This window comes from Globicephala melas, chromosome 2, assembly GCF_963455315.2.
Source record: "Globicephala melas chromosome 2, mGloMel1.2, whole genome shotgun sequence".
Classification (NCBI taxonomy): Eukaryota; Metazoa; Chordata; class Mammalia; order Artiodactyla; family Delphinidae; genus Globicephala; species Globicephala melas.
The window spans coordinates 43,476,024-43,498,651 of NC_083315.2; the positions used below are offsets into that span (position 1 = coordinate 43,476,024).

At 39.8% G+C, this 22,628-nt stretch overlaps 1 protein-coding gene across 3 annotated transcripts in view; it reads left to right on the forward strand.

Moving 5' to 3' along the window:
• The window catches only part of CHD2 (chromodomain helicase DNA binding protein 2), a 120,927-nt gene that overhangs the window by 81,716 nt on the left and 16,583 nt on the right, over positions 1 to 22,628 (forward strand). For all 3 annotated transcript variants that reach the window (XM_030873188.2, XM_030873187.3, XM_030873189.3), the window contains 10 exons: positions 2,994 to 3,035; positions 3,614 to 3,753; positions 9,005 to 9,143; positions 9,335 to 9,485; positions 10,606 to 10,728; positions 12,169 to 12,297; positions 13,202 to 13,342; positions 15,043 to 15,177; positions 18,874 to 19,052; positions 20,996 to 21,095. In XM_030873188.2, the coding sequence (XP_030729048.1) occupies positions 2,994 to 3,035; positions 3,614 to 3,753; positions 9,005 to 9,143; positions 9,335 to 9,485; positions 10,606 to 10,728; positions 12,169 to 12,297; positions 13,202 to 13,342; positions 15,043 to 15,177; positions 18,874 to 19,052; positions 20,996 to 21,095 (1,279 nt within the window). The remainder of the gene's footprint in view (positions 1 to 2,993; positions 3,036 to 3,613; positions 3,754 to 9,004; positions 9,144 to 9,334; positions 9,486 to 10,605; positions 10,729 to 12,168; positions 12,298 to 13,201; positions 13,343 to 15,042; positions 15,178 to 18,873; positions 19,053 to 20,995; positions 21,096 to 22,628) is intronic.

Sequence of the window (22,628 nt, forward strand, 5' to 3'; positions counted from 1 at the left end):
GTGTTTTGTCTTCGTTGCAGCAAGCAAGGGCTACTCTTTTTTTTTTTAATTAATTAATTTATCTTTGGCTGTGTTGGGTCTTCGTTTCTGTGCGAGGGCTTTCTTTAGTTGCGGCGAGCAGGGGCCACTCTTCATCGCGGTGCACAGGCCTCTCACTGTCGCAGCCTCTCTTGTTTTGGAGCACAGGCTCCAAATGCGCAGGCTCAGTAGTTGTGGCTCACGGGCCCAGTTGCTCCGTGGCATGTGGGATCTTCCCAGACCAGGGCTCAAACCCATGTCCCCTGCATTGGCAGGCAGGTTCTCAACCACTGCACCACCAGGGAAGGAGGGCTACTCTTCATTGCAGTGCGTGGGCTTCTCATTGCGGTGGCTTGTTGCAGGGCACGGGCTCTAGGTGCGCGGGCTTCAGTAGTTGCAGCGTGTGGGCTCAGTGGTTGTGGCACACGGACCCTAGAGCACATGGGCTTCAGTAGTTGCGGCGTACGAGCTTAGTTGTTCCTCAGCATGTGGGATCTTCCCAGACCAGGGATCAAACCTGTGTCCCCTCTATTGGCAGGCAGATTCTTAACCACTGTGCCACCAGAGAAGTAAATCCCTCAGTTGACCTATCTTTTAACTGATTTTTTTTCTTCTGCTAATTCATATCTAATCCTGAGCCTCTCTAGTGATTTTTTTCATCTTAGTTATTGTACTTTTCAGCTCCAGAATTTATATTTGACTCCTTTATATAATTTCTGTCTCTGTTGATATTCTCCATTTGGTGATATATTATTCTCAAATTTTCCTTTAATTCGTCAGACATGGATTCCTTTAGTTCTTGTATATTTTTATAATAGTTGATTAAAACCTTTGTCTAATAAGTTCAACTTCTGGACTTCCTCAGGGTCTATTTCCATTGAAAACCATCTTCTTCCCTGTATAGGGACCATACTTTCTTGTTTTCTGTAATATTTGTTGAAAACTAGACATTTTAAGTAATACAATGTGGCAAGTCTGGAAATCAGATTCCCCCTGCCAGCAAGAGTTTTTTTGGTTGCTGTTTGTTTAGTAACTTTTCTGGGCTAGTTCTGCGAAGTCTGTCTTCTCTGTCTTTTGAAGTCTCTGCTCATTTAGCTTAGTGGTCAGCTAATGATTGGACAGAGACTTCCTTAAACACCTTAAGTCTACCAACCAGTAAATCTACCAGCCTTTGCTGAAGGGCTACTTGTGTATTTTGGGGATGTCTTCAATGTTCTGATAGGCAGTTTACAGCTCTGCCTTAGCCTTCAGTTCCTGTTTGTGCAGAGCCTCAGTGCCAGCCAGAGGTGAGAGATTCACAGCTCCTCAGGTCTTCTCTGTGCCTGCACATAGCCCTGCATATATGCAGCCTTCTAGATACCCAGGAATATGCCTGAGCTTTTCAAAGACCCCTGTGCACATCTTTTCCCCCAGGTTTTTCCATTGCAGTTTTTGGTCAGCCTGTTCATATTGCCAACTTATAATGCTGCCTCAGGCAGCTGTGGTGTTAAACCTTTGCCTCTAATTTTTTTTTGACCGATGAACTACAGACAGTGTTCTTCATACAGAGTCAGGTCAAATGAAGACAAGTCTGAGAATGGAGCTTCTCAGGGTGCTGTCAGGTCAAAATAGCACTGTTCTCTGGGGAAAGAGCTTTTGGGGAGCTCTAGGCCTGTTCTGCTCCCTCTAGTGGCTGCTGTGTTGCTTCTTTGCACAGCTGCAGTAGTTGGGAAGGTATAGTTTTCAAGGCAGTTATGGAGCTGGGGAGAGGGCATGGGAAACAGAGCAAGTCAGAATGCCAGAGAGCTCACTGTTCAAACTGAGATTCAGCCATTTTCTTGAATAAATGCTCATAAGATGGCTGCAAGCCTTTGGTTAATTTCCAGCATTCTAACAAAGTTGATTTTGACAGTTTTGCCAGTGTTCTTGTTGCTTTTACGGAGGAGCGGATTTTCAAAGGTCCTTACTCCACCATTCCTGGAATGCTTCTCTGTCTCAATATTATTTTGAAGTAATCACAAATGGCATATTATTTCAGATGTAAAATATTTCAGTATATATCAAGAAGAAGAAACGTAGAGTGGAGGAATAATTCTCAGGTTTGCTTTCACATATATATAGTACTTTCCTAATCCATGCTATTCCTTTAATATTGTTTCTTAGCTATTGTTATATTCATCCCCATTTTCTTTAATTGCTGTGCCCTCTCTTTTCATTTTTTTTCTCCATGGTATCTCTCCCTTCATTTTTATCTAACCAGGTAGTTTGGCATGTTACAGTGATGCCCTTGATATATCATGGCATCTTGCTTTTTTAGTGAAAGTCTAGTGGTTGGCTGTAGGGAGGGGAGTGGATTAAACATGGATTGGCATATAGCATGGTTTAGGCTAGAGACTTGTGGAAGGATAGATTAGATTTTTGGCTGGAGACAATGTTTGGCAGAAGGAGTCAGAGTTTCCAAAAGAGTTTTGCCTAAAATGTTTAAAATCATATGTTTATTTTACTTTGCCTCATTACAAAAAGTATTTGAGGCAGTCCTAAAAACCTTATATTTGTATTATTGACCAGAAAGTAACGGAAAATATTGCAGTGTGGAATTGAAAGTAACAATAGTGGACTGAATAGACCACTTTACTGGATTTTATTATAAGAGGTTGTGGTTTTTAAATCATTTATTATGTATTGAACTCCATAAACTTGTACCTTCTAAAAATGATAGTACTAGAGTTAAGTCACCATTCTCAATTATGTTGCTAAGCAGTTTCATGACCAGTCACTGAGAATAAAGTTAATCTTTGGTTTGAATAGATTTTTAGCACTCACTATTTTAAGCTGGCCATTTTCAAAGGCCACCTTTAGTTCATTTAGTGGCAGTTGCAAGGATTGGGCCCAGTCTTTTTGACAGTTTTTATGGCTCATATTTCATCACAGGATGTGTTTGCATTAATATAGCTGAAGTCTTTTTTTTTAATGTGATTTATTGATTATTTTCTTAGGTTCATCAAGGCGTATAAGAAGTTTGGTCTCCCTCTTGAACGGTAAGCTTAGTAATATAATAGTTCCTTATCCGCTTCTTTTTCACTTCTGTATTGTAGAGGTTTCTTTTTTTGGTTCTACTTTCCATTTTTAAGGTCTGGCACCTTTTGACAGCCTGGCTTTTAGACATTAATTTACTCACCTGCTCCAGATGACTTGGAGATCAACGAAACATATTGTACATGTAACTGTACTTCGCTTCTAGGAACATTGCAGTGAATGAAAGTAGGCTAGAGAAAGGAAAGTGAGCACAAAGAAACAAACTAGTGCAAATAGCTTTGGGGCACTTCACCTGCTACTGTTATCAGACAGCGCATTTAGTTAATAAAGAAAGATGAACCCTTTCTCCTCTGTTTTTTGAAATTAGTCTGTTTTTGTGGACTATTCCAAGTCAAATTCTTTATGATGGAAAGTAAGTCATCAGTCACTGTCCGAGGGTTCTTGTTGGAAGGATCAATTAAGGCATGTAGAGAAAGTGTCTTTGCAGGAACAAGCTTATGTGAAACCAAGTGGTAGTTCACGTGACATTAGAAACGTGGGCACAGGGCCTTGAGGTATCCCCGTATTTGTCTTTCCTCAGGCTGGAGTGCATAGCACGTGATGCTGAGTTGGTAGATAAGTCTGTAGCAGATCTGAAGCGCCTAGGGGAATTGATTCACAACAGCTGTGTGTCAGCAATGCAAGAATACGAAGAGCAGCTGAAAGAAAATGCCAGCGAGGGTAAGTCAGCATGTCTCCCTCAGTGATTCTCAAAGACCTGGCACTTGTGGATTGGGATCTCTGCTGCTAAGCATCTTTTTTTTTTTTTAAGATGAACACACTTATATCCCGTGCATCCCTAATTTTTTGAGGTGTGTATTCTCACCTGCCTTTACGTGAGGTCAGTTTTTGGGGTTTTTTTTTTTTTTTTTTTTGGTACGTGGGCCTCTCACTGTTGTGGCCTCTCCCGTTGCGGAGCACAGGCTCCGGACGTGCAGGCTCAGCAGCCATGGCCCACAGGCCCAGCCGCTCTGCGGCATGCGGGATCCTCCCGGACCGGGTCACGAACCCGTGTCCCCTGCATCGGCAGGCAGACTCTCAACCACTGCGCCACCAGGGAAGCCCGTGAGGTCAGTTTTAAGATACCAAAGATTTACTCACAAATGAAGTTGATTTGCAGAAGGTGCAAAGTAATGAACAAGATGAATGATTTCTTTTAATGTTACTGTAGTAAGTTTAGATTGGTTTGAATGATGTAAAGACGTGAGTGGGTAAAGCTGAGTGGACACATTGCATTTTGGCTGTAAGTGAGGACATTACAGACCACAGACATCAGTAATTATCTTGGATATACATACATGTATTGTTTCGTTGTGATAAACTTAAAGGATTTAGAGAATTAGTTAGAATAAAAATAGTAGATGAATATTGTAAACCTTTTTGTTGCAATGAGACTCTCTTTGGCACTAGAATTTGCTGTAATTCGATTCGACCTGTAGTGTGTTTTGTCTTATACACCAAGAGTGCTTTTGCCTGTCCTTTAAAAGCAGGAGGTGTCAGGAGAGAGCTGAGGTCCTTGTTGTTAAAGGACACCCTTATAGTTGAACCTCAAACAAAAAGATGAGGGTGTGGTCATTCCACAGTTCACTGGACTGTGGTTTATCTGTGCCATTGCCCCCATTCTTTTGTCACCCTTCACTGACGTTACAGGAGGCTCTGTCATCTGTGGTTAAGTATTCAGGCCTTGGAGGCAGCCAGTTTACCTGGAATCTTGGTCCTGCCATTTCTTAGCTGCAAGACCTGAGACAAGTGATAGCCCCTTAACAGTCTCATGTGCAAAATAGAGTAGTAGTCTGTGCCTCAAAGGGTTTGGATGGTCACTTGAATAATTCCATACATGTGAAGTGCTTGTCATCACATCTGGCTTGCAGTATTAGCTATTTCATTAAGTAAAGAAGTATTTGTGCTTTGAAATTTTCTTCTTAAGGCTGTTACTAAAAGTAATAGAATTTTTAAATCTCTTGAACATAGTCAAAACATTTTTAGATTTTTTTTTCCATGAAAAAAACTTAAATAACTTGAGTGGTTTGGACAGTGATCCAAATATGTGCTTTTATAGCGCCAAGAATACATCCAAAAGTAAATCTTAACTTTACAGTGTTTTTTTTTCCGTGTAACTATTTTGAATAAGTATTATATTCACATGGCTCAAAAATGAAAAACAGGTATCCCTATTTCTTGTCTCCTTCTAGAAATATAAAAATACATATATTCAAAAAATGGATAGATACTGTTTTAACACAATTGGTGCTGTAGCATGCACACTGTTCTGTACCTTGCTTTGTCCATCTCACAGCATATTTGGAGATATTTCCTTGTAACAGTCCCTTCCTTTCCACATGTTTCTTTTCTCTGCATGTTCACATTCTGCATCTGGTTCATTGCTTCCTTCTGGCATTACTTAACTTGTTTCCATATACCTGTATTTTCTATAAATTGGCATTTAGCATATTCCTGAGTCCAGGTTAACATTTCCAATTCTAATGTAAGATTATTGATATCTCTTTGCTTAAGTTGAAAATTTTGTTCCTAAAAATGTTAACATAATCATGTATTTGTCTTATACATTATACACGTTTCCAAATATTAGTACCAATTTTACAGTTTTTATTTGTTTGTTTTCTTCTTTCTTTCTTTGGCTGTGCTATGAGGCTTGTGTGATCTTAGTTCCCTGCCCAGGGATTGAACCTGGGCCATGGCAGTGAAAGCGCCAAGTCCTAACCACTAGACTGCCAGGGAATCCCCCTGATTTTACTGTTAACTATAAGACTTCTTAATGCAGAGTTTGATTTCTTTGTGTTTCTTTTTGTCCTTAAAATACACCTCATTAACAGTACACAAAGTACTATGTTTTAAAATTATTTGAAATTGTTCTTTTCTCTGTGTGGTTATGCTACCAACTTAATATATAGTTTAGTATCTTTTGTTTTCTTTTCCTTTCAGTTTCTAGGGACTACTTTTCTCCTTTTGCTGAAACTTTGTTTCTTTAATTATGTAAAACATTTGCATGGCCCAAAGTCAGAACAAAACCAGGAACACGATAAGAGAATCTTGCCTTCATTCCTGTCCCCCCAGTACTGTTCTCTTCCTCCCCTGTAGGTAATCATTTTGATTAGTTTTGGGCTTATCTTTCCATTGTTTCTTTTTAAAATTTTAAGTCTGTGTGTGTGTATTTCCTCTATTATACAGGAGATATCATACATTATATTCTGTTCTGCATCTACTTATTTTTACATATGGCGTTCACTCCATCTTACTGTGTAGCGTTCATACTTCCTTCCTTTTACAATTGGACAGTATTCCACTGTGTAGATAGATGTTAATCAAACTTTATTGTCCCCTAGTAATAAATATTTGGGTTGTTTTCAGTCTTCTGCCACTATAAATAAAGCCACAGTGAATAAATAGTTTAATGAACATGCTGTTTCATATCTCTGCCAGCATATCTTTGGGATAAATTTCTGGAAGTGGGATTGTTGAGTCCTGGGAAAAATGCATATGTAATTTGGTTAGATACTGCCAAATTCTTCATAAATCTGATACCATTTACATTGCTACCTACAGTGTATATTCATACACAACAGAATGTATTGTCAAATGTTTGGATTTTTGCCAAACTGACTGTTGGGAAATGGCATCTCACTTTTCTTTTAATGAGCAATGTTGTGCATCTTTTCTGAGGGCCACTTGTGAACTGTCTGTACATATATTATGCCCATTTTCTATTGAGCTGTTGGTCTTAATTTTTAGGATCTCTTTTTCTTGTCTTTTTTTAAGAAGATTTAATACAAGGAATTTTAAAAATTTTTTATTTATTTTATTTTTGGCTGTGTTGGGCCTTCGTTGCTGCGCATGGGCTTTCCCTAGTTGCGGCGAGCGGGAGCTACTCTCCTTTGCGGTGCGTGGGCTTCTCACTGCAGTGGCTTCTCTTGTTGCAGAGCACGGGCTCTAGGCATGCGGGCTTCAGTAGTTGTGGCACACGGGCTCAGTAGTTGTGGCTCACGGGCTTAGTTGTTCTGCGGCATGTGAGATCTTCCCGGACCAGGGATCGAACCTGCGTCCCCTGCGTTGGCAGGTGGATTCCTAACCGCTGCACCACCAGGGAAGTCCCAGGATCTCTTTTTCTGATAAAAGTTGCCAGTGTTCTCCTCCAGTTTGTGATTTGTCCTCTCACTTTGCTATGGTATTTTGTACAGAAAACTTAAAAAAATTTTATATAGTCAAATTTATCAATCTTTTACCCTATTGTTTTGGATTTTGATTAAAAACATTTTCTCTACAAAACAGAAACAGACTCACAGACATAGAAAGCAAATTTATGGTTACCAAAGGGGAAAGGGATAAATTGGGAGTATGAGATTAGCAGATGCACACTACTATATATAAAAGAGGTAAACAACAGGGATTTAATATAGCACAAGGAACCTATTATATTCAATATATTGTAACAAACTAAAAAAAAATTTTTTTTTCTACTCTGAGGATATAAAGGAAGTCATTAAGATCACCCCCCACCACCACCAATACCTATGTGATTTCATTTACTTTTATATCTCTGATTCACTTGGAGTTTTTCCTGGTATTGCATCCAGGTTTTTTGGATTTTGGATTTTTCCTATATGGCTACTATATGTCTCAACACCATTCATTAAAGATGGTTGATCTTTTCTCCACTGCCTGATTTTTTTTTTGTTTGAAGAGCTACATAATCTGTTATGGATTTACAATATTAGTATCCTGTTAATGGACGTTCAGCTTTCCAATCTTTTGCTTTACGGTGTTGTGGTAAATAATCTTGTGTGTATGCCATTTGCGCCATATCCTCCCACCAGCATTGACTAGAATGGCAGTGTCTGTTTCCTCTTAGTCTCACCGACATATTTTCAGATCTTTGAATTTTCCCAGCCTGAGGTTAAAAAGGCTATGTCTATATATTTAATTTGCATTTCTCTTACCATGAATGAGGTTGAGTATTTTTCACATGGAACAATTTTTATTTCCTTTTCTGTGAATTGTCTCTTTATCCTTTGCCCATTTTTCTGTTGCAATCTTTTTATTTTACAGATGAGGAAACACAGACCCAGAGAGGTTAATAACTAGAAGTGAGAGGGGAAAGGGGACAGGGGGTAGTTTGTGCAGATCCGGGAATAAATCCCAGATTTCTGATCTTCAGAGGAGGTGCCTTTCCCGTTTTGCCACATTCTGTTCCAGAACTCATCAGTATTGTTGGGAATAGCATTTGCAAGTGAAATTCTTGTGGGTTATATGAGAATCCCTAAATAATTGTTTATAATTGTAGTGCCATTTCATCGACTTGAATGTTAAAAAAAGAAATCTTTTCTGAGGCTCTGAGCCATCTTTTCCCTCACAGACAAGTGTCATTATCATGCATTTCGATTTGGACTCTGGTTAGAATTGACTGCTTTGTTTTTACTTCTAGGATTACTTTAATTGGAAACTCGGGCTAGGGTAACCTTTCCATGACTTCTTTTGTTCATCATTTCAAATGTGTTAGGTATTAACTTGATCTCATACTTTTTTAGTAGAGAAGATCATCTTTTAAAGCACTTAAAAATCTGTTGATGGGTTAGAAAAGAAAAAACTTCAGCATTAATATTACTGCTTTAAAATCTTCTTTCATAAATTTTATTAATTTTAGAGCCAAAGTATAAAACAGGAATAAGAAGATTAAAATACAATTATAAACACTACTGGATTAAAAAATTCTAAATCTTAAAAAACTGAATTGTTTAGAGATTATTTTACAAACATTAATTGAGAAAATTTTTTGCCTTACTTGATTATATTTTTGAATTAACGATAAACCAGAGATATACGCTGAGGGAATAAGAGTTCAGGATTTGTTGACCTATGTTTTTTGTGAAACTTCAGCGAATTCTCACTTAACGAATATGAAATTGGTGTTCTTTAGGGAAAGGACCAGGGAAAAAGAGAGGCCCAACTATCAAGATATCTGGGGTTCAGGTTAATGTGAAATCTATTATCCAACATGAAGAAGAGTTTGAGATGCTGCATAAATCTATCCCTGTAGACCCTGAAGAAAAAAAAAAGTGAGTATAATACATGCCCATGCATGGGTGGTTGTGCCATTAGAAAACAGATTTGAAGTTAGTTATGTGTAGTTATGTAGTATTTTCATTATTTTTTCTCTAACATACCAGAGTGCTTTGCTCATTGGTGTTTATTCCCAAATCAGAAAGACTCTTCCTCTAATGTCCTCCTGCTTTGGAAATCTTTTCAGATACTGCTTAACCTGTCGTGTCAAAGCTGCACATTTTGATGTCGAGTGGGGAGTAGAGGATGATTCTCGCCTATTGCTGGGAATTTATGAACACGGCTATGGAAACTGGGAGCTAATTAAAACGGATCCAGAGCTTAAGTTAACTGACAAAGTAAGTATTTCTGTGATGCTGGAGATGTCTAGAAGATTTGTTGTATAATATTTTTATGTTGATTACTTACTTTTAACTATTTTCTGGGGGGTGGGGATCAAATTGGAAATTAGAACAATAGTAAATTCCTGGGATTTCTTTATCCCTGGAAACATTACCATCTTTAGTGGACTGTGGCACTATTTCAGAGATGACAATTATAGCCAGGTGAAATTTTTGGGAAATTACAGGAGAAGCCTTCAAATTCTGATTTTTCTTATAGGTCAAATCTCATTGCAACAAATACCAGGGTAAGATTATTAATAATAAAAGCATTCCTCGGCCTTAGTTGTTGGCACTTTCTTTAACGACATTTGAAACAGCCATATTTCAGTTCTACACATGAAGAAAGAATGAGCCATACCTTGGTATTTTTTGTAATGGAATTAAACTGTGGCTGTACTTCTCCCACAAAATCGAGCCTCCCACCCTATCCGTTGCACATCAGGCTACCAAGTATAGTAAGGCCGTGCTCAGAGCTGTAAGCAGGGAAAGCTGGCTCAAATTTTAGTAGGATGCGCTCCATGTTGTGCTCCTGGCAGGGCTTTTCCTGGCACGTCAAACAATGCTCATCCCAGGTGCAATGTTCTCAGAGGGTGACAGCACCCTGCCATAAGCACTGAGACCAAATCCAGTCTGGCCTGAGAGGTCCAGCTGTGTCCTGGCATAGCTCAGTGCTTTCCAGCAATGCTCTAAGAAGCATTTTCAATCTAAAACGAAGCTTTAACCTAGCTCCAGGGATTCCCTGCTCCTGGAAGGAGGAAATCCACGACGGCTGGGATGCTCTAGCAGATGAAGCCAACAAGCCCCTCCTACCTGAGTTGTTCTACCCTGTTAACAGCACAGGTAGGAGCCAGTGGGAGAGCTGGATTTCTCCATCCCATTTTGTAAAACGAGAACGGCTCATAAGGGATTTTCAGTGACTGGGAGCCATGGACATGAGATAGGATCTGAGGCTTTATCTGTATTTTGGGTGGTGGGGAGGGAAAGGACTGCTCAGTTGTTTGTCATCTCTGTTTATCCTGATCCACTAACCGGGCCGTGGGCCGTGGCGGGTACTTCTCTTCCTTTCCTGTTGAAGATCCTGCCAGTGGAGACAGATAAGAAGCCCCAGGGAAAGCAGCTGCAGACCCGAGCGGACTACTTGCTGAAGCTGCTCAGGAAGAGTCTGGAGAAGGAGGGGGCCGTGACGGGCGGGGAAGAGGTGAGTGCAGCTGCCAGCCGGGCACCGTCCAGGGGTCTGAGGCTCCAGCCCTGCAGGGTTAGGTAGGGGAAGAGATGCCCTCTCCAGGCACCTCCACAGAATGCTAACCCTCTCCTTGTCAGGTGTTGGTATTGAGGTTCCAGTAATGATGGTTTGGTTGGGTGATGATAGTAATGTTCATTTAGTAATTGACCTAAACATCTTGGCATTCTCCTCAAATATTGCCTCAAAATAGTCCTCATTTCTCCCAGTGCCACTGGTCTAGACATACTGATGCTGTATCTTTATGCTCCTTCCTCAATTTTGGAATATAGTTCTCAGTACTGCGTGAATATCACTGGGTTTGCCTGTTGTTACAGCTAATACTCGGCTGCTTGTAATCATGGGTCCCAGGGATAAAATGGGTAATTAGGGTACACAGTTAATTCAGAAACTGGACTTCAGTTACACTTGCCTTACTTGCTCAGTGAAAAATTTCAACCGAGTTACTAATGGACTCATCTGAGCTTTAGCTTTTATTTCCCCAACTTTTCATTTCAATTCAGGCTTAAAAAGATGAGAATCACAGTTAGGAGATACTATAAGTTACAGCCAGTAGTAGCAGCCTTTGTGTGTGCATGTTCCTTAAGTGCTCTTAGAGCTATGCCATTTGTATTAATTTCCCTATATTATAAAGAAAGCAAATTTTAGAAAAAAATCCAATCCCATACCTTGTCCTTTTTTGCATAGTAGTGTCATAATTAATGTCATTCTTCACATAGTATGTTGAGGATATTCTATAAGTTAGGCTCTGGGGAGATAGATTGCATTATGTTTTTTTTTTTTTTTTTTTGCTGTACGCGGGCCTCTCACTGCTGTGGCCTCTTCCGTCGTGGAGCACAGGCTCTGGATGCACAGGCCCAGCGGCCACGGCTCACGGGCCCAGCCGCTCCGCAGCATGTGGGATCCTCCCGGACCGGGGCACGAATCCGTGCCCCCTGCATCGGCAGGCGGACTCCCAACCGCTGCGCCACCAGGGAAGCCCCTGCATCATGTTTTTACTTGCTTAAATTACTGTATCTGTTTGAGTAGATGAACACCTTTTCATTATTTTTAGATATAACATGCTTCTAGTTTTTTTAATGTTACTCTTATTTTATATATTATCTTTATTTATATCTTTGTACATAAGGGTATTTTTTCTTCTTTTGAATTTTATCTTTAGATTGAATTCCAAAAAATGGAATCAGTAGGTTCAAGGATATGGATGTTTTTGTGTGGCATAGGAGATTTATATAGTTTCTTTTTTTCTACTTCAGGTAAAATTGGTTGCACTCCTTTGAATTTTCTCTGAGTTTCCTTGTTTGAATTATATGGCTGCTGCTGTTCCAAAGAATCATGATGTTATTTGGTCATGCTTTTGAGGGACTTGATTTATCATCATTTTCTTACCCTTTCCAGGCCAAATTAAAGAAGCGGAAGCCTCGAGTAAAGAAGGAAAACAAAGCACCGAGGCTGAAAGATGAGCATGGAATTGAGTTTTCGTCTCCTAGACACTCAGATAATCCATCAGAAGAGGGAGAAGTAAAGGTATGAGGCTGGATTTCAGTTGAGATTATTTTTAAGTTACATTTATTGTGCCAACTGGTATAAAATTATCTGAAATGTGTTTGGTTTACATTCCAGAGTAGATAAAATAAAAATAGAAACTATGTTATGTCTTTGCTTAACCTGTGAGAGAGGAATATAGTTGTTCATTTAAAATCAGCAATTGAAAATTCATAATGGAAGGAAATGAAGGGAACCATGCACATTTCAGTGATAAATGGCAATTGACACTCAGCCTCATTGCTGGGAGCGATAGGGAGTGGTGGAGACTGTGGTTAACCAGGGAGCTCATGCCTAATATATAGGGGCAGCTGTTATGCAGTTCATTGTTGGGCCAAACAAAACTCATCTGTGGATCAGGTTTGGCCCAAGGCCTGTCAACTTGTAACCTCTGGTCTAAGCAAAAGGAAAAGTAACTTGCTAGCATTCAGTCTGTTGTTTCCGTGACTGAAAACTTTATGTGATTTTATTTTGTTACTCTTCAAGTGTAATTGCCCTTTGAGGTTATTTCCAGGAAGATCAGCAGTGGGTATGTGAACTAGCATGGATTTGAGTCAAGCATGCATGAATTCAAATACTAGCAACCTTACCAATTACTACCTGGCAGGTATATAATCTCTTTGTTCCTCAGTTTTTTCCATCTGTGAAATGGGAATGATAATGCCTGTGTTGAAGAGTTGCTATGAGAAATAAAGAGAAGATGTAAGTGAAGAGCATCTGCCTCTACAGGCTTCACTTTAAGCAGATAGCTTTAAGGCTGTATGCTTGAGAACATGCTTCTGTGGACACAGTGATGAACCATTGGGAGCAGTGCTTTTTTTTCTAGAAAGTAAACGAGGAAATGTAAAGTTTGTGGCAAAAGCTCATAACCTTGTTTGTTTTCTAGGATGATGGCTTAGAAAAAAGTCCAATGAAAAAGAAACAGAAGAAGAAAGAGAACAAGGAGAACAAGGAGAAACAAATGAGTTCTAGGAAAGACAAGGAAGGGGACAAGGAAAGGAAGAAATCAAAAGATAAGAAAGAGAAGGTATCGATGTCATTCTGCTTACTGAGATGCCTGCAGCCTTTGAAATTCCCTTCTAGGATTTAGAAGTAGAATGGGGTTTGAGGGCCCTGAAATAATTGTCGTTTTATGAGTATATCCCAGAAGGAAGGATGGGGCTGTCAGGGGGATGCCTGCATCTCTTCCTGCAGAGAGAGGGGAGTGTGTGAGTTGTGTTCTTTAATATAGAAGCCTTTATTTGCTCTTTTATTACACACTTCAGAGGGGGTGTTGGAATGAGACAGGACAGCTAACTACTTGATACATGTTCTCAGACTCATGGTAGAAAAGCACAGTCCACAGATGAATCTGAATATGTGAAATACTATCAAATACTATCAAGAGTTAAGCTTTTGGAGTAGAAATGGATGAAAGGCCTACTATTATTATATAATCTTCATGTTGGGGTTTTATGAAGTTCATTCCAAACCACAGAATTCTGGTACAGTGTTGCATCTTGCTGACTTCTGATGAAATTATTTTGCAATTAATCTTTAATCATTGTTAAAACATACAAACAAATAACTGCCTTAATTCCACCATCCAGTCATAGCTCTAAGAGATTTCTTGATGAGCACCTTTGGAACTTTTTTATTATGCGTATAAGAACAAATATAAAATAAAAATCAGACCAGACTGTTTGGATAACCTTTTCTCCCCACTTAGCAATATATCACAAACAGCTTTCCAAGTGAATAAATAAAAGTTAAAATCATTTTTAATAGATAAGGAAGATTTTGTTTGATTATAACATTTTGGAAACAATTTTAAGTTTCCCATATTGAAATTGCTTTCAAATTTCTAATGTTATAAACTCTATTGTAACAGATACCTTTCTTTGCATCTGTGCTTCTGCAGAAAGGTATTCTTCTTTTAAGGTGAAATATTTAAAAAATAAAAGCACAAAGAATGATTTAGCCAGCATCCATGTGTCCAGTACCCAGATATTGCAGCTGTTGTTAACATTTTTCATGTTTACTTCAAGTGGGTTTTTTTTGGGCTACTGTATTTGGTATCCATGCACTCATTACTGGGACTCCCCTCTGTTTCTTCTCCCAATTTCATTGCTCTCCTCCCTCTTCTCTCCTCCGTAACACTGCCCTGAAGTTCGTGTGAAACCTTCCTGCCCATGTTTTTATACTTTTACTACATATTACATAATCGCATAATCGTAATCAAAGCGTAGTATTGTTTTATGTTTTTAAATGTTCATACATAAAATTTTTTATATGTATCTCTGTCTCCATCCTTCTGCACCCTTTCATGGATAAATGAACTTTACCCATGTGGATTTATGTAAATTTCAGTCACTTGAAATATTTTAGTTAATACAGTTTCCAAGATCAAAGTGTACTTTCATTTTGAAGTTGCTACAAACTACTCTGTGAGGGCTCTGCCAATTCACAATCTTAACCTCTTGATGACATTTTTATGCATTTTATGGATTAGGGAATAGAAGCCAGAATAGCATTGGTGAAGCTAAAATTATAATTGGCTCTGTTTAGAGACAGAAGTGGGAATGACATATGATTAAACTGTTAATCAAATAGGTTTGGCTTCATGATGTCTCAAAACTGAGGCCATCCTGTGTACCCACTCGTAGTGATGTGACATAGCTGAGAAGTCCAAATTGCAAGACAGGAGTACACAAATGACAATGATTCCTTGTAACTCTTTTTTAAAAGCCTAAAGGTGGTGATGCCAAATCTTCAAGTAAATCAAAGCGATCTCAGGGTCCTGTCCATATTACAGCAGGAAGCGAACCTGTCCCCATTGGAGAGGATGAGGATGATGATCTGGACCAGGAGACATTCAGCATAGTAAGTCCTGAAGTTGAGGAATTCTGGGGTCTGCAGCCACAGTGCTTGCTGCGGCTTTGCCTTTCATAGTTCCCGCCACACAGCCTCAGTCGGTCTAAGCAGCATGACCTGAGACGAGGCTGGGGTCCTGGCTGCGTGAGCTGGAGCGGTGGCGAGCAGGGCCTGTCTTATGTGTTCCCGTGTTGTGGGGCTAGGAGCCAAGACGTGGCCTAGGATGTGGTTCATCTCCTCATAGGAGACAGGGCAGGTGAGGGGAGGAGTCATGGACCAAGCCTTGTATGGGGTGGAAACAGGCCAGTGCGTCCTCAGGGACTTAGGCCCTTACCGGAGCTGCATGTGTATATTTCATTGTGTTGCACTCGCTTCCCTTCCCCTCCTCTCTTGAGGTCTTTTCCTTTCCCCAAACTTCCACACATCACTGTTCACTTGAATAGTTAATTTAGTTTCAGAGAGAAAGTGATCTTCCAAATCTCAAAATATTCCTGCTCTGGGGAAGCAAAGCATAGAATTTTGACCTCATCCTATAAGGCAGTCTTCTCTCTTTTTACCCTTTTTTTCCCGTGTTCCCAGAAACCTGTATGCATATGTGTATAGTTTTTTCTCTTCGCACTTATCTCATTTTTCTTAAATCTCTTTACTCTTCTTCCTGTGAGCTCTCTGAGAGCAAGTACTGTGTCTTATATAATGTACGTGTAGATGCTAGAAGTAGCTCAATAAATGAGTAAATGAATAAATTCATTACACAACCAGCTCTCTGATCTGTTTCCTGCTTCTTCCTTAGCCCAGTGTTTAAAAGAGAAAATCATAACTAACGCTTCTGTGGTACCATACTATTTAAAAAATTGCTCTTATACAACATTGTAAATCAACTATACTTGAATTAAAAAAAAAAAAAAGAAATCGCATTTACATACTGGCTCATTTACTCTTGTTTTTATATTATGATATCTTCTAAAAATACAGAAAAATTTCAGGAATGTAAGAGGCATTGATAGAGGTACCATCAAGTTTTGTCAGGTCTGAATTTTTTAAGGCTCAGGCTATAAAGTTGAAGCTTTTGGTCATGGTTTGTTACCTCCCTAGAAGTGACCACAATTCTAATTTCATTGTAGATCAAATCGTAATTCTCATGCGTGGTTCTAGAGTTTTACTACTTAATGTCTCTAAAGACAGTAAGTAATAGCTCATATAAATAGCCAGGCATTATTAGTGTGCTTTTTGTGTTTTTTCTCCACAACAACCTATGAGGTAGGTAATTATCTCTATTTTACCCCTTAAAAAAATAAGGTGAGGAGAGTTAAGTAACTTGTCCAAGATGTAGAGCAAAAATTTGAACCTATCAGTAAATGCCACACTGTGTGTATCCTGTAACTTGAGTTTCCTCCCTCAGCATGTACACTTTTGAGATTTATCCATGTTGATAGTTATGTCTCTGATTTCAGTGTTTCATATTATTCTGTTTTATGACTTCCACGATTCATTCTTTCTCCTATTGATGGACATTGGGGTTTTCCAAATGTTTACTACTACAAATTGGCTGCAGTGAAATTGTAAATATTTTCTTATACACATGTGTAAGAGCTTCGCTCGTGTGTAGCTTGAGCAGAAGAGCTGGGTGTTTCTTTGGGTCTGCACATCTACTGCTTTTAGATGTTGTGGAATTAGTCTTCAAAGTGATTGTAGAGATTTGCACTCTTTCCAGCAACGAATGTGAGTTCCAACTGCTTCCCAGTCTCGGAAACACTTGGTAATTTCTACCTTCTTAATTTTTGCCAATCTAAGAGGTATGATCTATTGACCAGTGGTGCTGTTGAACATTTACTTTCATATTTATTGGGCATTCATGTTTCTGGTGAATTGCCTTTTCACATCCTTTGCCTGTTCCAGGTAATTTTTCTCTTCTTACCTTTTCTATAGGAATCCTGTATCCATTCGCAATACTAATCTTTTATCTGTTACAGTCATGTATGTTCCAGTTTATTTTGTGTACTTTAAAAAAATTTAAGTACAATACTGAAAAATAAATCGTAAGTATATAGCTATGGAAATTATCACAGAGTGATGGAAGTTTGTCAGATTTTCACTCTTCTGAAGTTACATGGACATGTGCCTTAATAGTTCCTTATATTAGATATTTAGTGGCTGACAACCATGCCCTACAGGTCAGAGAAAGTTTCTTAAATTATTTTGTGATAATTTCCTCCTCAGTTCTTAATTTTATCCTACTTTTTGGATGTTGGACTTTGGGAGTGGTCCCTAATATTATCTTAAACTTTCTTCCATTTCTTCTTTTCTAACTCTACTTTCTTGGAGATCTCCTCAGCTTTATCTGCCATTATTTCTTTTGAGGTTTTCATTTCTCTTGTCATGTGTTATTTCCAAGATCTTTTTTCCCCATATGGTTCTCTGAATGTTTTTATATTTCTCTTAGATTTGTTTTCCGTTGCTCATGTTAGATATTTTTCAAATGACTTGGTAATCCTTGGTTGTCTGCTCGTATCTAAGAGTAGGGACTAAACATCTGATTGGAAGCTCTGAACATGTGGGTTGGGCTTGATCGACTTTGAGAGTGTTCTCTGTAGGGTGATCTGGCTGGGCTGCTTCCTTGGAAAACTTCCAGTGGGGAGTCAGCATCATTTGGTTCTTCCTCTTGGGTGGTCGGATTTTGGGGATGAGAATCCTCCAGTCTCCTGACTGGAGGGTTAAGGCCTGGCTTTCTTCGTTCTAGAATCTGAGAGGCAAAAAATAAATAAATAAAAAGACTGGGCGGTGGCTTATCTAATATGCATATATTCATACAGTGCTATTCTCAGTGTAGTAGCCTTGCCTCTCAACTATGCCTGTGTAGCCCAGTTCAGAGACTTTTCTTTTATCCTCTCCAAAGAATAAACCTCCATATCTTTTGTCAGGCAGAGTTGGAAGTCTGGACATCTGTTATAAATCTGTTCCTCTTAGGCAGTCTTAAAAAAACAAAACAAAACAAAAGCCTTATTTTTAGCCCTCATCCCTACTTCCAGAGATACTTAGCTAGCCTCTGCAGGAATTGCAGTATAAATCAGGTTGGTTCTCAGCTCTTTCCACTGCTGGGTTAGGATTTCATTGTCTCAGGTCTATTGAGTCATTTCGCTTGCTGCCAATATTTTGTTGCTGTTGCTTCCTCTCATTTTCCATGTCTTTGTGGGCTTATCTCTTCTTATGGCGATTTCTTTACTGTTGTTTTAGTGGATGGGGAGGGGGAGGAAAAGATTCTTGTGTTCAGTCTACTATCTTTGTCTGGAAACCTTTCCCTCAGTTTCTTACAAGTCTAAAGGACTTGTAAATATTTTATCCTGTAGTTTTAGATAGTTTGTGATGGGAGGTTTTCAGGTTGGGTCTATAATTTTGCTTCTCATTTATCTTCATAATGGCCTTGGGAGATTATCATGCCCCTCTTGCAGATGAGGAAACAGAGCAGCGTTTTGAGAGGCCAAGTAAGCTGTAAAAGTCATCGCTCTGAGCGATGGAGCTGGGACTTGAACCTCAGGTTTTTCCGACTCTAACATTTATACTTGTTCCCCTGCCATTACCTGCTTCTCCTCTAGTGATTATGTGGCCTGGGGGGTGCTGTGTGTTCTCTGGGAATTTAGGGCCCAGTAAGCACAGCTGAAGCTGTCTTTGCTGCAGATGTTTTATGTCTCTACTCTTGGTCTGTTCCAGTGTAAGGAGAGGATGAGGCCTGTGAAAAAGGCACTGAAACAGTTGGATAAACCTGACAAGGGGCTCAGTGTACAGGAACAGCTGGAGCACACCCGGAACTGCCTGCTGAAAATCGGGGACCGGATAGCCGAGTGCCTTAAAGCTTACTCAGACCAGGAGCACATCAAACTGTGGAGGAGGTAAGCAGCCACAGCCTGAAATTGCCTGGTTTGATTTGATGACAAAGTGTGTGTTAGGGGTTCTGTTTTGTTTTATGCAACATGACACAGCCACCTAATGGAATATTTTTTTTCCCAGCAAAAGCAGTCTATTAGCAGCATACCTGCAGGCTTCAGTTTTCTTTTCCTGAAATAGGCCATTCCTCTGAGACCAGTCTTTTGAATGGGTAGGATGATGTCATTATTTTATGAGAGAAATACCGTGATACTGGATTTGCTGGCCTGTCCTCAGAATAAAGACTCAGTCTTTAGACCTGGAAGGGATAGAAACCATCTATAATTTCACTACTTCACCCATCTCAGGTTAATATTCAGAGATAATATAATAACTAATTGGTTAGTTCTCTGCTAACCTCATGAGAGGAAGCAAAGGCTAAAACCACCAGAGCTATGAGTTCTCTTCTCTTTAATAATTGAAGAGCTCTAGTAGTAATTTGGATTAAGGCAGTTAATCCAGAACTTCAGTTTGTAAGGCATTATGACTTACATATATATTCATTTATATACTCACTTTTGATGTTTTAAGAAAACATGACTGGAATTTCTCAAAGACAATTGTAACATTAAGTCTCTTTCCATACTCCACAGTTACGTTGAACTCATATATTGATAATTCATGGTTAATGAAGTATCTTTGTATAATATATCTAATATCAGTGGATTGGCTTTTGAGTGAAAAAGAGATTTAAGAAAACCTTCTGTCATGATGCTATCCATAGCATGCTTCACACCCATTAAAAAAAGAAGATCTAAGTTTTGAAATGTGGCTTGACTTTCCTTTTACACTGTTCCCAAACCAGATCCCTGTATCTAGCCATCTGGCTTTCTGTAACGAAAATGCATCATCCTAACGTATAGATCCACGAAGCTGGGCTGGATACTGTGGTCCTGGACTGCTGTGTGGTTCATAAGCAGTTCCTTGCCCACTTGTGAGGAACTGTCCACGATGAAGTGGTGATTGGAAGATCAAGTATAGTAGGAATTCCAAGAAGGAATAAGCACATGCAGAGGAGTAGTGAGGGAGGGAAGTCTTCTGAGGGCTGGGCAGGTACACTCGAGCCGGCATGGAAGAGCAGAGTGGACCTGCTTAGATGAGGAGAGGTCTCAGGCTTCAGCAGAGCCTTGAAAGTGGGACAGTGAAGGGCCTGGGAGGGTCTTAGGGTTTAAAGGCAGTTCATTAAGATGACTGAAGCCCTATTACAGAAGGCTTTAGAAAGGCAGTCAGTGGTTTTCCACACTGTGCAGCAGGTTTACTTGTCCGGAGCCAGGGCAGCATCCTCTGAGTGGCATGGCACGGTGTGGTGTGACTGCTCTCCAGGAAGTGTGGGAGGATGTGAGCCTTCCGTTCCAGCTCACGGAGGTTACCTGTGACTCCTTGTCCTACACACCCGTTTTACCAGTCACTCCCCTGTTGACAGTAATGGCATGCTAGAGTGAGTGCAATGGAATTGGAGGAGAAGAATCCCTTGAAGTTTTAAGGTAGAAATGACAGGCCTTGGTGGTGACGACCGGGAGGAAAGAAGGGGCAGCAATGCAGAGGTGCCCAACCGCACATAGATCCCCACCTGGGATATGGCGGTGATGACATTGCCCGGCAGAGTCCAGGGAGTGCAGAAGGTGGAGGAAGACGTTAGGTCCGGAGTCCTAGGTGCCAGTGAAATAAATTAGAGGGGTTTTAGCTGTGAGACAGACCCCCGTCTCCAGACCCCTAGGTCAAATTCTATTGACAGTAGCATTTAAAGGTGTGTTTATTACTGTTGCCAAGACCTGAAAGATTATTTCTGTAACTTATTTTCTATACTTGGAGAGGATTCCACAGCAAAATTCAATAACTTGCCATCTATAAAGAGAATAGTTATTTTTAAAATCCTGTAATTCACCAGAACAAATTTTTTTTTTTTAAGGAACCTATGGATTTTTGTTTCCAAGTTTACAGAATTTGATGCTCGAAAATTGCATAAGTTATACAAGATGGCTCACAAGAAAAGGTCTCAAGAAGAAGAGGTAAAATACAAACTTCATCCTAATTCATACAAACAGATAAAAACCATTTCCACAGAAAAATTCCTTAATTACTGTTTTTTTCCTGAGGAGATGATAATAGACTCATAGGTTGTTGGTGCTAGAAAGGGCATGGGTTCTCTGCGCTTACTTTGCAGATGGAGGTCTAGGTCCAAGAGGGGGTGCAGGAGCCCACCACAGCCCAGCCTGTCTTGGATGGTGGGCTCTTTCACTGTGTTAGCTGTGCAGTTTCTCCACATGTTCCACGAGTAGTCAAACTAACACTTAAGACCCGATGGGTAAAATAGCCAATGTATTGGAACCAGACAGTGTGGAAATTCTGACAAGGAGTTGTTCCTCTGTGTTCTTACATCCTGGAATCATTTATTCACCAGGGCTTTTCTTCCATATGCACATGTCTTATGGTAGCTTATAAATGTGGCTCCTGAAAGATAACAGTTATGGGCGGCACATAATTTTTCAGTTCTTTTCTGGGCCACATGTACTTGGTGTCCTTCCAGCTTTTGTACGTAGGGTCCCAACCGCTCACGTAAAGGAGCAAACATGAGAAGGTGCCCAGAAGCTGCCTCCCATTCTTTGGTGGAGGGGCATGGGCATGAAGTGATTTGGCCAATGCTGCAGGGGCAGCGTTCCTTGTTCAGGCATATCCATTTGCAGATCTGGTGACTTGTCACGTGGGCCCTACCCCAATTAGCCATGTAGCGCCAGTCTAGGAACATTTAATACCTCCTTCACTACCATGTCAAGGCTGAGGTCTTACGTCTCTCATCCCCTCCTGTATCCTCAGCACCTGGAATGGTGCCAGGCGCAGGGCAGGTGCTCAGAAGTATTTGTTGCATGAGCATATCCTGTGCCCAGCACTGTGCTGAGCTGTGGAGGAGCACCCTCAAGTGGTTTATAATTTAATTTTACATGGAAGAATATGGTAGAACAGTAATATACAGGAATAATATAGTAATACTGCTGAATGTTACTGTGAATTTTATACATTGTAAAAAGTCTCTGAAAGAATAGTCAGGAAAAGCCCCAGGAGGGAATGAAATGGTTGGGGAAAGGCCCTCTAGGAAAGAGTGAAAGTTAGGATGAGTGAAGTTGGACAAATGATGTAAAGGGTAAAGGGCTTTATTAGTCTAGGTATCAGAAGTTAGGATAAGGTGAATAATCAAAGTAGTGGTCCCACTAGTTGGGGTTATAGTATACATTCACAACCTTTCTGGAGGACAGTTCAGTAAGATTTACCAAAAGACTAAAACATGTAATTCTCCTTCTAAGAATTTAGTTGAAGGAGATAATTAAGGGTTTAAACATGATTATATGGAAATGACTCGATATATCCATATCAGGGAATTTTCAACCATAAATATAATATTGTGGAAGTAAGTATTCACATAAGATTTTTACAATACATTAAGTAAAAAAAGAATATCAAATGATATTTTTGTTTAAAAAAATACGCACACACGCACGCACGCATGCGCACACACACAGCAGTTCCCCCCACTGTGGTTTGCTTTC